The following is a 17,338-nucleotide window of genomic DNA, read 5'->3' on the forward strand; positions in this document are numbered from 1 at the left end:
TTCATCCAGGTCACGATAATCAAATCTTTGTCAAGGGGGCAACTGGGCTGTTGAGGCTCTTGAACACATTTTCGCCTCTTCCTCAAAAGATTTTTTCACTTCATAAAGTGTAAAATGCCAGAGCTAGAAACTCATCAAGAACCTCAATCAAGTCCAACTGCCCCCCTTGACAAAGATTTTAATCCATCAGATGATGGTTTTGTTAGTTTAAAAAAAGCATTATGTACCGTTCCATCCGTTCATCCATTTTCTATACCGCTTATCCCATTGGGGGTGGCTGGAGCCCGTCCCAGCGGTCTGTACTGTTCCATTTATTCTGAAATTTATTGTTCAAAAAGATTAGTTTGATATGGCTAATATTAGACAGCGAGATAATCATAAGATTCTGAGATGAGATACTCAGATGGCTGTAGAAAAGTTAAAATAATGTTTTTTATTTCTAAATATCATTGCTGAATACCTGAGATAATAACTGAACACCTGACATTCAGTTTGAATTAATTAATTAATTAAATAAATACATCTTAGCATAGGACAGGGTTTTAAAAAATCAAAAAGTCATACTTTGGAATAAAAATCGTAGCTATCAAAAATCTGTCGCTTCACACAGCTGCCTACACAAATATCCACTTCAAATTAGGGTAGTGAAACAAAAGTTTAAAGTCAGGTTTAGAACCTATTTTGTCCCTTTTCTCAAGAATTAGTTATTCATCTTGCATGTTTTTTCTTGCAAACATACTATGGAAATACACAGACAAAAATAAAGTTTGCAGACAATTCGACATTTAAAGCCTACTGTATAAAAACTGATTGTTGAGACTTGCAATTGATCATTTCTCATGTCCAAATTCCCTTTTTGAAAGTTTTCTAGGGGAATTGTTTGAGACTTAAAAGAGCCAGTTGGTCGTCACTAAAGATCCCCATGTTGATTATCACTGGCCTACAGTTTGTGTTAAATGCCAAGGTTTGTGTCAAACGTGACATGGGACAACTTGGTTTTACTCGTGCAAATATTCAATTAAGTATTGAATATCAATCCAAACGCTCATTCAATGTAGAAAATACAAATAAAACAGCGATAGTTACAGTGTTTTGACGAAGTTTGAATTTGGTTGAAAAACACGATCAACTCATCAGGTCTGATCGATTGTGCCTATTTATCAATGCGTACTGCGTCAGAGTCACGCGAGCTTTTTAAATCTCCGGCGGGCTAACAATTTAGCAGGTTTGACAGGATTAGCCGTCATAATCCTTCTCAGATAGGGGGTAAACATTAACCAGACCAGTGTGTTTGCCTGTCAGAAGAGGTTTTTTTACTATAAGGAGGAACAATGGCGACCAACAGTTCTGTGTGGTCTAAAGGACACATATTGTTCAAGTATTCTCTGAATCTTCACCCTGCTACCAGGTAAAAACGTTTTTGTTTTAGCTCGGCTGTTGTTAAGAGGCCTGTCTTACGTTATGTATGATTACCTGGAGGCTAACGGTAAATAGAGACATCTCCCTAGCTTCAGCTTGACCATACTGGTTTATTCTAACTCTAAAACTCGGGCATTTAAAGGATTTAAAAGAACCTCCTGGTCTTTTTTCTTAACTCCATTCAACCTTTATGCAACCGAAACTTTAAACGTTTTAAGCTCGTCAATGTATGTTGCTCCATATGCTTTGTTTTTGTCGATTAACTCTATCAAACCTTACCTTTTAGATGAAAAGGCGAAATAATGTCTGTTATGTTCGTTATGTGAGGGACAAGGATCATTATCAAACCAACATGCCAGTTTGCCAACCCAGTTTTAATCATTTGCTGGACTTGTGAACTTTGTCCCGTAAAGCTGCACTAAATGAATCTTCTACATGCAGACATCTTATCTATGCTTACTCGCTGTGCATTCTCTTTGTGGCTGACTGCATCCAGAAGCACTTTTTTCACATGATTAAACTGTTATTTTCAAGAGGGAGTCATGGGAATTTCGTTTCTAATTATAGCTCCCAATTAAAGTTATTTGCCCATGAGGTTATTGAGAGAGGCAACCTTGAAAGTTTTTGGATTTGAGAATAATAAATTAAAGCCTCTCTTAGGAAGTGTTTTTGATTGACAAACAGCCTTTTAGTCGCTACAAATGTAGAATTTATCTTCTTAATCCATAAGTGGGTATGGCTACTCTCATTGGGCTGTTCTTGGTTTAACATTTCACATCCTGTCCAGGGAAAATTAAGCAGAAATAGAGGCTAATGTTGACATTCAAGCAGCTTTGAAACGGTCTCAGAGTTACAACAAAATGATGAGTTTATAAATATCTCTGGACGTCATTAAATGTCCTTGGATTGTGAAGTTATGAAGCTCTAACACAGCATATGAATAGGCATTTTTTTTTTGTCAGGCTGATTATTTTCATGCTGCAAAAGGTCACATCCCTGCTACTGTATTTATGCAATTCCTGGTAAAAAAAAAAATCCCATTTTATAACTTTGATACTCGATATAAAACACAGTTACCTACAAATCCAGTTAAACATTGTTTTCCAAGATATACAGACCAAAATAAGGTCTGAATAGCTTGTCAAAAGTTAAAGTACAATGTATTTTTCTGTGCAAATCATTTGGTTGAATATCTTGCAATGAGATATCTATATCTAAATTAATTACTCTTAAGGCACACAACAGGTTGGATTTGTTGGCAGATATTGTTTACTAATTACGATCGATGCAAACCTTCTGCTGTTGTCTGTATTGAATTAAGACGTTTATCTGGACTTGTTGAGTGAAAGTGGTTTATAAGTTGGCTGGGACTTTTCTGACTAGAAATAAGACAAAAAACACTTGTTTCACCATGAAACTAGATTAATCAAATGCTTAAAGCTTGGAATTTAAAGTGTTCATGCCTTTACATAATACAAAAGTGAAATTTTGTGTCTGCTTTTCTATTCTCAGGTTTTCAAAAGATGCGTGACATGCAGCTTATTTTTCTTGTACTGTAATTTATGCCTTACATAATCTAGTTTCGTCTTAATTGAGGTTTACATAATGCCTTTTTGCTTTAATGCTGCTGTTACATTTCTTTCACTCCCATGGGGACAGCCAGAACACTCAACAGATTCAAGTCAAGTCTCTGCTCAGTGACTGCAAGAGATCAAATACTGATCGGAGCCTCTTGGATTGTAACAATAGTTTTTAAAGTAAGAGAGGTTTCATTTTAATCCTCTCTAGAGTGGGTGACAAGAAGTTTCTTGCTGAAGACGCAAGCTATGTCATTCAGCCCCCTCACTCATACAGTATGCATGTTTTTCATATCAAAGCATATTAGCATGACTATCTTTTTAGCCCATATGTCACGCACATCTCCATGATGCTTTCAAGTTTGTCTTTCTCACATCGATAACTTCTCTGATTTATGTTGTTGCTTTGAGCCTTTAAGAAACTTTCTTTCATCTCGTTTCTGTGTAGGAGGTTTTCAGAGAGCAGCGACAAAGGCTGGTTCCGTTCCTTATTTGTGCACAAAGTGGATGCCAGGAAAGATGCCCACTCCAACCTGTTGTCAAAGAAAGAGACCAGCAACCTCTATAAAATTCAATGTAGGCAAAGGATCTTTTAATTACTTCTACCGAAGGGATTGCAAATGGTTATATGCCAGTGAATGTGATGCAGTTACATTATATTTGAATGAAATGGAGTCCAGTTTGAGCCTCAACAGTCTATTTGTTTGTGGCGATAACATCCAAATAAATCATGTTAATCAAATTCAGTGTGCACTGGCGTCTGTGACTTCCAGAAGAAACTGAAGTAAGATGAAAGCCAATCGTTGTCATAAGTGGATTTTTTCAGCATTAAGGCAGCAGGGAGTAATTCCATGATAATATGACGCATCAAGCCTGTAAAATTTTGTGAGTGACATCAATGCGATCCGTCCTCATTTCTCTGTGTGATCACTTTTTGTGTCCGTCTCTTGTAGAGTGATCTATCATTCTTCCTACTTCTTTGATCTTTTTCTCTTTGTGGCAAACATCTCACCATGTGGGGATTTCAATTTGAGCATTCTATCAGCCGTAGCCCATAACCCATTGAAAGCAAATCTGCTTTTTTGTGTATAAAAGTTTTTGCTGAATCTAAGCGTGAAATTACTTTGTTGAAGAATTTGATGGTTGCTTGTGTTAAAAAAAGTCTCTGAAGTCTCTTTTTTTTCTAGTTCATAACGTCAAACCAGAGTGCCTGGAAGTGTACAACAGTTTAGAGTGAGTATGTCTGCTGCTTTTATATTTTTATTTCATGAAGTCCATCAATGATTTTATGAAAAATAAGAGGATTCCCTGCACACTAGAAGGCCAAATGGCTGCTTCATTTTATTAAGTCTTTTGGCACATTTGAGCATTTGGTTCGAACATGATGAAGCCATGGACCAAATGCTTTGTTTATTTAAAATAAGGACTGAAAAGCATTAAGTCATCTTTATATTTGGTGAATCCTCTTATTTTCCATAAAATCAATGTCTTTGAGTGTTTCATCACTGTTGGATATCTGAATACTTTGTGTTCTCTGAGTGCCATCTAGTTGGTCATTGTTGTGAAGTGACGATATTCTGTTATGTACTTTAAGTTTATGAAGGTTTGAGTTTCCTTTTTGCTCATTTGAGGGCTGAAGTGCAAAACAGGCTCCATAAGGACCAGGACTACCCATGTGAAGTGGTGGGAAGCTGGAACACTTGGTATGGAGAGCAGGACCAAGCAGGTAAGCAGGAGTGTAACAGTAAACAGAAAAACATGATGGGCAGTGTTGCTGTTTGCACAAACCACTAGATTTTGTCTGAATGCCTTATGAAAAACATTTAACTTGAGTGGCTGCAGTGTGGCTGTGAGTTGTTTGGAAGATCATCATAGAAAAATGTACAGACATTATCGGATGACTCATCGCCAACACTTCTCCTTCTACATCTGATCATTTATAGTGTATTATGTACATTATGAGTGCTCAGAAACAGCAGAAAGTGAGCCCTATGATGGAGGTACTGTAATGTGTGTTTGAGTGGGTGGCGTGACTTCTTAGATAGAGCTACAGTGACATCTGCTGTTCTGTTTTGGCAGTGCATCTATGGCGATACAGAGGAGGCTACCCAGCCCTGACTGAATGCCTGAAGAAGCTGAACAACAACAAGGTCAGCAGAGAACAGTTTATTTAATTATTTTATTTCATTTTGATACAAAGAGCAGGTAATTCAATGCAAATCATGCAGTAGTTCAGTGATGGTCAAGAATAACTTGTGTACTGATATTTGGATGGTACTGTTTTTTTCTCTGTCTTTAAAGGAATATTTAGAGTTTCGAAAAGAGAGGGCAAAAATGTTGATTTCAAGACGAAATCAGCTCCTCCTGGAGTTCAGTTTCTGGAATGAGCCATTGCCACGACCAGGACCCAACATCTATGAAATGCGCACCTACAACCTCAAGGTAACAACATTTTACATGTCTGACATTAAAACTGCATCACCTGCTTTGTTTTTATTGGAATTTGTTGGTGTGCCATGCATTTTACACCTGGGCCTTCAGCACCACAGTTGTACCTCCTCCATAACCTCATCATGACATTACAGCTATAGGCTATTATCTCATGTGAAAACCTTAAGTTCTTATTTGGGAATCCTAGTGCTCAACAACTAAGAGCTACAGAGCTACTAATACTTTCACTAAGGATAGACGCAAAGTTAAACCATCAAGAATTTAGGTCTGTCACTGTTTTCTATTATGATGGTATGTTACCTCACCATTGTGCACCACATACAGTCAGATTCTGTCCTGACCACAGTAATGCCTATAAACTCACACTAACTAGTCACATTAACTCATTCTGAATGTCTACCAAATGAGTAAAAGTTACATAAAACCCAAGTAACACAATCTGACAGTCCTCCACTAATTCCAGCCAAACCGTGCTCATCTCACATGAAGCTGCAGCTCAAACAACAGAACCAAACTTATTCCTATCAGAATAACTTTAACCATGAAATCTGAACAATATGATTGAAAAATAAACACATTCATGAAATTAGTTATGATACAATAATATATTATGCTTACCAAAGCTACTTGTTATGCCAAAACAAAGTCCATCCTTTTTTTTCTTTGTTGCAGAGCTGTTTCCCTGCACACCTTTTTGTTTAGCGTATTTTCTGGACCTATAAGTCGCTCTGCAGTATAAGTCTCATCAGTCAAAAAATGCGTCATGAAGACAAAAAAAAGATATACAGTTGAAACCAGAAGTTTACATACACTATATAAAAAGGCACATAAACTTTTTTTCTCACCATCTGACATTAAATCAGATTAAACTTTTCCTGTTTTTGGTCAATTAGGATTACCAAAATTATTTCTATTTGCTAAATGCCAGAATAATGAGAAAAGGATTTTTTAAGACAATTTTTATTATTTTATTCAAAGTCGGAAGTTTACATACATTTCATCACTATGCCTTTAAACAATTTGGGAAAGCCCAGATGATGATGTCATGTCTTTGGAAGCCTCTGATAAGTTTATTGACATTTGAGTTAATTAGAGGCACACCTGTGGATGTATTTTAAGGCACACCTGAAACACACTGCTTTTTTGTGTAACATCATGGGAAAATCAAAAGAAATCAGCCAAGATATCTGTAAGAGAACTGTGGACTTGCACAAGTCTGGTTCATCCTTGGGTGCAATTTCCAGATGCCTGAAGGTGCCACGTTCATCTGTTCAAACAATTATATGCAAGTATAAACACCATGGGAATGTCCAGCCACCATACCGCTCAGGAAGGAGACGGGTTCTGTGTCCAGAGATGAATGTGCTTTGGTCCGAAAAGTACATCTCAACCCAAGAACAAAAGCAAAAGACCTAGTGAAAATGCTGGCTGAAGCTGGTAAGAGTGTGTCATTATCAACAATCAAACGAGTCCTGTACCGACATGGGCTGAAAGGCCACTCTCCCAGGAAGAAGCCATTACTCCAAAAGAAACATAAAAAAGCCAGATTACAGTTTGCAAATGCACACAGGGACAAAGACCTTAATTTTTGGAGACATGTTCTGTGGTCTGACGAAACTAAAATTGAATTTTTTGGCCATAATGACCATTGTTACATTTGGAGAAAAAAGGGGGAAGCTTGCAAGCCTGAGAACACCATCCCAGCTGTGAAACAAGGGGGTGGCAGCATCATGTTGTGGGGTTGTTTTGCTGCAGGAGGGACTGGTGCACTTCACAAAATAGATGGCATCATAAGGAAAGAACATTATGTGGAAATACTGAAGCAACATCTCAAGACATCAGCCAGGAAGTTAAAGCTTGGGCGCAAATGGGTTTTCCAAATGGACAATGACCCTAAGCTTTCTGCCAAACTGGTTACAAAGTGGCTTAAGGATAACAAAGTCATTGTTTTGGAGTGGCCATCACAAAGCCCTGATCTCAATCCCATTGAAAATGTATGGGCAGAGCTTAAAAGGCATGTGCGAGCAAGGCGGCCTACAAACTTGGCTCAGTTACACCAGTTCTGCCGGGAGGAATGGGCCAAAATTCCTGCAAACTATTGTGAGAAGCTTGTGGAAGCATATCCAAAACGTTTGACCCAAGTCATACAGTTTAAAAGCAATGCTACCAAATACTAATGAAATGTATGTAAACTTCTGACTCTCAAGAAAATAATAAAAAATTGTCTAAAAAATGATCTCTCTCATTATTCTGGCATTTAGCAAATAGAAATAATTTTGGTAATCCTAATTGACCAAAAACAGGAAAAGTTTAATCTGATTTAATGTTAGACGGTGAGAAAAAAAAGTTTATGTGCCTTTTTATATAGTGTATGTAAACTTCTGGTTTCAACTGTATAAGTCCCACTGGACTATAAGTCGCATTTATTTAGAAACTGACACACACCGTTGTCCGTGCTCTGATAGAGAGGAGGTTGCATTGCGTGAAACGGTAACACCAAGAAAGCCTGCCTGCAAAGTAATTTATATTCCACTCCTTGGCAAGTACCAGGGCGTGGAGACGTAACTGCACCGTTGACAAGCCTCTCCCGGCAGCACGTTGTTCAAGCACCCATCTGTGTACTCGTTCCTCCAGCTCTGGCCATCTTTCTTACAGCCCACAATCAGCTTTCTTTGTTTTCTTCATTGCAATAAGAGTAACCTCTGCTTTTTGCCAGTCCCTCACAAGTTTCTCACTCACTCTAAACTTTCTTTCTGCTGCTCAATTACCATTTTCGTTCATTTTTTCAGTGGTACAGGAGCATATAGCATATAGTTGTCACCATGGTTGTCACAAGCCTAGAGCGCCCTCTCACGGCTGTAGACGGTAATGTTTACTCTTTGTGCATGTCAGTCAGTATGAATTAACATTAAAAAACATGTTAAATTATATATTTTTTGATATATAAGTCGCACCTGACTGCAAGTTGCTGGCCCAGCCAAACTATGAAAAAAAGTGCGACTTATAGTCCAGAAAATATGGTAGTTATACATTCCAAAAAAGTTGGGGCGTTCCATAAAATGACCGTAAAAATAGGATGCAAAGATTTGCAGATCTCATTCACCCATACTTTTATTCACAATAGAACATAAACAACATATCAGATGTTGAAACTGAGACATTTTACTATTTCATGAAAAATATTGGCTCATTTTGAATTTGATGGCTGCAACACATTTGCACAAACACTTCTCCCAGGCTGGGTTAGGTCTTCTTTCTGTGGGGTTTTCTGACCATTTTCCAGAAGTAAAGTTTTGATTGAAACTTGACACTCAAAAAAGGCTTTGCAAATAAATACCATTTCTCCTCCTCCAGCCATTGTGTGTTAAAAAAAGAGAGCCACATTAAAAGAATATTTACCAACCAAAAATAATGGAGCATTAAAAATCTTCATAAAAAAATAATCGTTTAACTTGAACCCCTAATGCTATGATATTTGCCTACTAGTTTAAGAATCAGTCTGACCAATCAGACTTCACTAGATTCTAACTTATAGAAAGGCCAGCGAGAAAAGCTTATGTCATGGTTTTTAAAAAAATGAAGATAACAAAGTAATTGCTTAAAATTCAGCATAATAGATATATCATTCAGCAGCAAAAAATGTGCAGGATAAAAACGAAAGGGATTCTGACAGTGTCTCAGTCAGCAAAGAAGGCCTCGCTGGCACTGATGGCCCACCACTGTTGGAATTTGATGATTTAGCCCAAAAACCTTTCAAAGTCAGTGAGTACCAATTGTTGAAATAAATTATTAGTTAAAACCTCCTTTCATTACGTAAAATCCAACAGTGTAGTGATTTGGAGATGAAATATCTGAACATCATCTGTTACACTTAAAACAGGATATTATTATTCCTCTAGATTCTACTGGAGAAGAATAAATTAAGTATTTGCCTTCGATAAGGTACACTAGTAAATTTACTAACTTTATTTGCTCCATATCAGCATAGAAACAGCTTATGTTTGTTTGAGTTGGGACACATCCTTAAATAAAAAACTTCAAGAAGATATAAGAGCCCAGTCAGAACTTTAACATCTCTCTTTAGTTTGTGGAGTTACTGAAATTCTTATTTCACCAACTATTCCTTCTTCAAATGTGTGAATTATATGAATATCCGTAATTCACTTGGTCATCTCTTCAATATGCTAAATCTCAAATTCTGTATTTAGAGTTATTATCAAAGTTAAAAGAATCAGATCCCTGATGCATTCAGACAGTGAATACCATGTTTAAAACACTGTTGTTGGGGACACATATTTAACTTTGTCTAGTTTCCCACAAACAGAGCAGCTTTTACCGTGCATTTCATAATATTAAGCTGGATGCATGATTAAAACTAGAAAAGCACTCGGAGAGCGCAGACCTCCACCATTAGCCCCATCTCCTAATAGTGAAGAATCCTTGAAATAAATTCCTGGATCCGTCCCCATGTGCCCCCCACCACAGCATTCGCCGATTACCCCCTCCCTGGTGGGGTGGAAACATGGTGAGGCTAAGCATTAGCTTCACTACAAGTGGACTGTCATGGTGGAAGCATTGCCTGCTGGTGCCAACAGATGCACTGACAGTCTCACCCATGGTCTCACTAGACGACTGGAAGTCATGGCAGAGGGTGAATATTCCTCTATTCCTCCTAGCATTGTGAGTATTCTCACTACAATTCACAGTCTTTCTCTCTGTTACGCTCCGACTTGTCTCCTCGACCGGGCGTGCATCTTTCAAACTCTATAGATTCCAAAACTTTGAATAGAAACACACCCAAAATGCTGCTGGGATTGAAGTTACTCATGTCCACCATCTCCTGGTGTAAAGTGGTAACAGCGCAGACCTCCACCATTAGTCCTATCTCCCAATAGTACAAAATCCTTATGCCATTTCTGACATTTCCTAAAAATGTAATGAAAATCCATCCACAACTTTTTGAGTTATGTTGCTAACAAATGAACAAACCCACCTGATCACATAACGTCCTTGGCGAAGGTAAAATTAAAGCCTTATACACCAAATAGATGATTCACTCCTTTCTAAACAACCACCACTGGCACTACGTCACTTCAGTAAGCCGCTGTGAGAACGTGTTTATCGTCTGTCGACTGTACTGGAAGTTCCACCAAGGATAAGACTAAAAAAATCCAGAAAGTTTTAGTCAACACTTTAATTTGCTGAGTGTGTAAACATATTTCCACCTTTAAAATTTTTAGCAATTTAGAAGGTGCAAAGAGTCTCCTGAGGGATTCTAATGTTTGCAAACACCAACTGAGAAACTCTCTGTGTTACTGCAGAAGATTTGCAAAAGGATCTGATTCAGACAGTACTGACTTTTAGAAAAAGTAGGTAAGGACTTCATGGCCAGACAACACAGCACACTTATTCCTTAGCAAGCAGCACATAGAAAATCTCAAGCTGAGAGGATGATCTGAACCTTAACTCATGTAACAAATACAAAAACATGTTTTTAAACTTTTTTTTCTTTTTCTTTTTTCTCAGAAGAATTTAATGCCCTTAGTGTGTCAAATACACTTTATTGCCAAAAGTATTTGCTCACCTGCCTTGACTCACATATGAACTTAAGTGACATCTCATTCTTAATCCATAGAGTTTAATATGATATCGGTCCACCCTTTGCAGCCATAACAGCTTCAACTCTTCTGGGAAGGCTTTCCACAAGGTTTAGGAGTGTGTTTATGAGAATTTTTGACCATTCTTCCAGAAGTGCATTTGTGAGGTCACGCACTGATGTTGGACGAGAAGTCCTGGCTCTCAGTCTCCGCTCTAATTCATCCCAAAGGTGTTCTGTTGGGTTGAGGTCAGGACTCTGTACAGGCCAGTCAAGTTCATCCACACTAAACTCTCTCATCCATGTCTTTAAGAACCTTGCTTTGTGCACTGGTGCACAGTCATGTTGGAAGAGGAAGGGGCCATCCCCAAACTGTTCTCACAAATTGGGAGCATGGAATTGTCCAAATTCTCTTGGTATGCTGAAGCATTCAGAGTTTCTTTCACTGGAATTAAGGGGCCAAGCCCAGCTCCTGAAAAAACAACCCCACACCATAATCCCCCCTCCACCAAACTTTACACTTGGCACAATGCAGTCAGACAAGCACTGTTCTCCTGGCAACCGACTCGTCCATCGGATTTCCAGATGGAGAAGCGTGATTTGTCACTCCAAAGAACGTGTCTCCACTGCTCTAGAGTCCAGTGGCGGCATGTTTTACACCACTGCATCTGACGCTTTGCTTTGCACTTGGTGATGTATGGCTTGGATGCAGCTGCTCGGCCATGGAAACCCATTCCACGAAGCTCTCTATGCACTGTTCTTGAGCTAATCTGAAGGCCACCTGAAGAAAGTTGGCGACCTCTGCGCACTATGCGCCTCAGCATCAGCTGACCCCGCTCCGTCATTTTACGTAGCCTACCACTTCGTGGCTGAGTTGCTGTTGTTCCCAATTGCTTCACTTTGTTGTAATACCACTGACAGTTGACTGTGGAATATTTAGGAGCAAGGAAATGACTGGACTTGTTGCACAGGTGACATCCTGTCACAGTACCACGCTGGAATTCACTGAGCTCCTGAGAGCAACCCATTCTTTCACAAACTTGTAGAAACAGTCTGCCTAGGTGCTTGATTTCATACACCTGTGGCCATGGAAGTGATTGGAACACCTGATTTCAGTTACTTGAATGGGTGAGTGAATACTTTTGCCAATATCCTGTGTATTTCTTGAATCTGATTTCCATTTAAAGTCTTTAGTTAAAAGAAAGCAGTGGCAACACGGGCACCAATTTGCCAAGCTGAGTGGGAGGCTTTGGCCCATGAGGAATGTGATAAATAGGCATGTAAATGATACTTGAAATAGTTACTGGAAGTCATTAAAGTCAACGGATGATCACAATAGCAATCATTAAGTGTATTTGAAAAAAACATCTGTATTAGGATAAACAGAGGAAATTAATAGTATCATATGGAGGTAGGAACATATTATTGTGGCAAAACAAGACTTTTCCTACCAAACTTAAATTATGCAACAGTAATGGTAAATCAGGAAAAGACTTTTGTTACTGTTGTAAGTAACATACAAACAATTGAGTTATCCTTAGTATGTACTTTCATATCGTTATCTGTCCTTTGCCTTGAAAGAGTAAGGATATTATTTCTTTCCTCAGTGCCCAGGTACATTTTAGCTTTTTGATCAGCTACAGACAGAATACACCAACACTGAAGTTCTTTTTAAATAAACAATACAAATATGCCATTAAACTGGTTTGTCTGCAGTATTGTGGCTGATCAGACTGTATGTATATGGTGAAGAACTGTGTCATGTTGGTGCAGTAGTAGTTGTTTCTATAAAATTTTTAAACTATGTTCATGGTTTATCTTCTTCTGTTTTTCAGCCAGGAACGATGATCGAATGGGGAAACCACTGGTAAGGTTAAACAATCTTAATATTCATAAAATACAAATTACATTATCTGAACTTTATTCAGCATGAACATCAATATTTTATATTTTACGAGTCAAAAATAACAACGTGTCATGTAATAGGGCGAGAGCTATCAAGCACAGACAGGAAAACAATGAAGCAGTGGGAGGGTTCTTCTCGCAGATTGGCGACCTGTATGTTGTTCATCATTTGTGGGGTAAGTATGTTTTAAACAGTATAGTATACTTATATAGTTTTAGGAATTAAAAAGCAAGCTTGAACGTTTGAAAGAAGACTATCTAGTCCAGTTAAAACTAGATTTAAATGAAAATGTGCTATCTAGATACAAAGCAGTAGTCTCTGAAAAAATACAACAGCCATTGTTCTCTGACACAGGAAAAATGTTAGGGAACTTATTCAGGTCCGAGGACCCCTTCTAGCAGGAGCTAAAGTCTTATAAAGTCTAAAGTCTTGTAATTTAGGATTTATACATACAACTGACTTATTGGCATACTAAAACTAGCAGGCTAGTTTTAAGATGCCTACTATTATTAATAATAATAATAATAATAATATGGATACATTTTATTTATCAAGCACTTTCCATCAAAATTCAAAGACACTGTACAATGCAGAAAAAGATAAAAACACTTATAAAGGCATAGTAAAAGTACATAAGGTTAACAAAAGCATACAAACAAAAATGTCAAAAACAACACCAGAATCACAAATTAAAAGCCTGTCTAAAAAGGTGAGTTTTAAGCAATGATTTGAATGTGGGTAAGTCTGTGCAGTTTTGGATATGTGTTGGGAGTGAGTTCCAAAGGTAGGGGACCGCCATGGAGAAGGCCCCCCCCCACCCCCACCCCCACAGGTTTGGTGGCTACCCTATATTGCCTTATTCATCAAGGTATTTCCTGAAATACATGTTTAAGTTATAAAAGTTAATTTTTTTACATGAGATCAGCATAAATTTTTGAACACTAATCTAATACTGTGTATGGGTTATTTACTTGTGTTTAACAGCATATGAAAGCCTCCAGTCCAGGGAGGAGACCAGGAACTCTGCCTGGATGAAGCAGGGATGGGATGCAAATGTGTATTATACAGGTAGGTGTGATGCCAACCACCCTATGTTGAACAAAGAATTTCATAGTACTCAGTACACATGTTTTGTACAGTCTCCCTGCTGAGAAAACAGTGTTAATGTAGTTCATGTATGTGCGCAGACTCGCTCATAGAGCCGGTATCTGTGACTTTGTAACTTCAATTCAATCTCTGCTTCGTCATGTCTCCTTCTCATCTCACCATCTGTTAGTCACACATCCATCAGCTGTTGGCTGTGTGTATCATCAATCAGAAGCTTAACGTGTAGTGCAGCGGGCTGTTGTACTGCAGCGGTAAACTTAGCAAAACAAACTCTGAACACCATAGAGTCCATTGTTGGCTCCAAAAACTGAGAAAATAGCCCCAGTTAAACGCGCCCTGATTGTTGTCTGACAGCAGGCAGAGCAGAGACACACACTCGCTCACCAACACACACAAGTTAACACACACTCATATGTGCGTCGTGTCCAACACTGTCAAAGCTCATATGAGGAAAAAAGGCCACACAACAATAAAATAATCTATTTTTCAACATTACAGCAAACATGTTAATGACAGAAGGATTTATTTTGAGTGTTTTAAATATGAATGTCCTGAAAGAGAATTAGAAATAGTTTAATTTTACTTGATGCGGCTCTTTATATTTCTTTATACAACTCAAAGCATTTTGATAAAGGACCACAAGCGCCACTCGTTATGCCTACAAGTGCTTGTATGATTTGTTTTTTTAAATACCTTGCAGCAAAACTGTATACCTCGCTAAACATTTATGTCCTCAACCTGTGTTCTTGTTCGCTGACTGCCTAATGCGAGGCCGTGTTTTTCATGTCACGCGGGAGTAAGGCATCATTAAGGACAGTAAAGATAAAATGTAATTTATGTCGATGGATTGGATCAATTGAAACCGGTTCTCAATGGGAACCCGTTCTTGATTCCCATCCCTACCAACAGGTACTAGAATTGTAGAGAAAAACAGCTTGACTTCATATCTATTTCAAAATATTCTTTTGTTACTATATCGTTCTCATGAATGACATTTTTTATTAGTTAACATGCCAGGGTTAGGTTTTTTAACCTGAAACAGGGAAATGTCATTATTATGCTCAGATTGCAGTTAAAGTGGTGATTTTGTACCTGTATAGGTGTGTTTTTAGTTAACACAAAGGGAAGAGCTTTTCTAAATGATATTACATGCTCACGCAGACTCTGCTAGTCATTTTCACAACTGTTGTCATCGACTCTGTCTCAGCTCTTGCCCTTTCAAGCTGATTCTTTTCTTTTTCCAGTGTCAAGTTAAATTATGTTGTAATGGTATAATAATCATATTGTGTTAAATGTACTTTTTCAGTCCATGGTCTTTGAGTTGATCTGAAACTCCTGAACGTGTCTGTCTCCTTCTCCGCAGTGCCTTTGATTAGAAGCATGGAGTCTAGAATAATGATTCCCACCAAGAGTTCACCTTTACAATAAGAAGACTGAAGCTGGGAGCTTTCCTTGACTAGAACTTACTCAATGCTGAAGCAGCATCTAGATTGTTTTATTTGCTTAATGATCTATGTTATGTGCATGGATGTCATAAAACATTTCTAAATCAGCATCATTTGCAAGCAATGAAAAGTAAGGATGTCGTTTTTGTGTGCATGTGTTATAAGAATCCAGAAACACCAGTGCAGTGTTAATTTCGTCGACTAAAACTATGACTAAAACTATTCATCAACAGCCTTTTTCCCATGACAAAAACTAGACTATCAAAAATAGATCTGTGATGACTAAAACAGACAAAAACTAAGTTTAGTTTTCGTCAAGATGACTAACACTAGACTAACATGTAATGCAGTTTTTCGTCGGACATTCAACATCTGTGATATTTCTCCACTGTGGGTAAATCTGCGAAAAAAAACAATGCAGCTGTATCTATTCTACCTCTCAGCTGAAGAAAGCAGGGACCCAAGGTTTGGCAGCGTTCAGAGAACACACAAATGGTTGGACTGAAAGTAAAGACTAAAAAGTGAGGACTTTTTATGGACTAAAACTAGACTAAAATGTTTTTAGTATTCATCGACTAAAACTAAAAAGGATAGAAATGACTAAAATGTGACTAAAACTAAAATGCATTTAATCTAAAGACTAAGACTAAAATTAAAAATAGCTGCCAAAATTAACACTGCACCAGTGTTTTAAAAAAGTTCAGGTCAAACGTACGTAGATAAAGGATATGCAAAAAAATATTCTGTTATGGCAAAAGAGAGAGGTATGGTATGTTTTGTTCCTTATATTTTACCATGAATCAAGGTAATACACCATGTATGTGAAATGAAAGAGTAGTCTCTACAAAGGCTTTTATGAATACATTTTATGATAAAATTATGAATTAATCTAAATGGATCTCATTGAGCTTCTAAGTTGTGACTGTGAATGTATGTTTGATAAATTAAAACTTGCTGGACTACCTCACTCATCAATATATCTGATCATTTCTCTAATTAAACAAAATAATGTGCAAGAAGCCTACCAGGAGCAGAAATGTCACTTCTGGTAAGAAGAGGTTTGTTTCCAAATAAAAGTTGATCAACCCAGAGCAGTGTCTAATTTTCCTGAGTTGTTTGAATTTGAAAAAAAGTTTTGTATGTTTAAAAGGGATTCAGGAGTTCTGAGACTGTGTGAAATGACCCATATAAAACTGTTTATTTTCTCTCTCTATCTCTACACATATATATATCTCCTATCCTACTTGTCCCTGACAGTCAAATGTCATGGGACTGCTTTAGAAAATGCACAGAAATGTTGGCAACAGCCTCAACTGTCTGCCACCCAGTGACAGCAGTAACAGGCATAAAAAATAACTCAAGAAAAAGTCTATTGCATTATTGATCTCCCCTACGGAAGAGTATTAGGGCCACTGAAAAAAAAAATTCGAGACAATTTTTTTTTTTTTCACTTATGAGAAAAAAGTCAGAATTCTGAGATTAAAGTCAGAATTCTGAGAAAAAAGTCAGAATTCTGAGAAAAAAAGTCAGAATTCTGAGTTTAATCTCAGACTTCTGAAAAAAAAATTGAGACTTTTTTTCATTTGAAGAATAAAGTCAGAATTCTGACTTTTTTTCTCAGAATTCTGACTTTAATCTCAGAATTCTGATTTTAATCTCAGAATTCTGACTTTTTTCTCAGAGTTCTGACTTTAATATCAGAATTCTGACTTTAATCTCACAATTAAAAAAAAAAAAGTCTCAATTTTTCTTTTTTTTCAGTGGCCCTAATACTCTTCCGTAGGGGGATCTCAAATTAACAACCAGAGAAAAAGTCCTCTCAGGATCTTTAACTACT

The 17,338-nt window shown here is 37.6% G+C and overlaps 1 protein-coding gene across 1 annotated transcript; it reads left to right on the top strand.

Moving 5' to 3' along the window:
• Window positions 1–1,186: 1,186 nt before the first annotated feature.
• nipsnap1 (nipsnap homolog 1 (C. elegans)) lies at window positions 1,187–16,590 on the top strand. Its single transcript, XM_041786555.1, has 10 exons — window positions 1,187–1,408; window positions 3,445–3,572; window positions 4,184–4,229; window positions 4,628–4,722; window positions 5,076–5,146; window positions 5,298–5,438; window positions 12,879–12,910; window positions 13,030–13,124; window positions 13,934–14,017; window positions 15,420–16,590. Exons 1-10 carry the CDS (start codon window positions 1,332–1,334, stop codon window positions 15,482–15,484), a joined length of 834 nt encoding a protein of 277 aa, XP_041642489.1. The 5' UTR covers window positions 1,187–1,331; the 3' UTR covers window positions 15,485–16,590.
• Window positions 16,591–17,338: the final 748 nt, after the last annotated feature.

The sequence above is a fragment of the Cheilinus undulatus genome, linkage group 5 (genome assembly GCF_018320785.1).
Source record: "Cheilinus undulatus linkage group 5, ASM1832078v1, whole genome shotgun sequence".
NCBI lineage: Eukaryota > Metazoa > Chordata > Actinopteri > Labriformes > Labridae > Cheilinus > Cheilinus undulatus.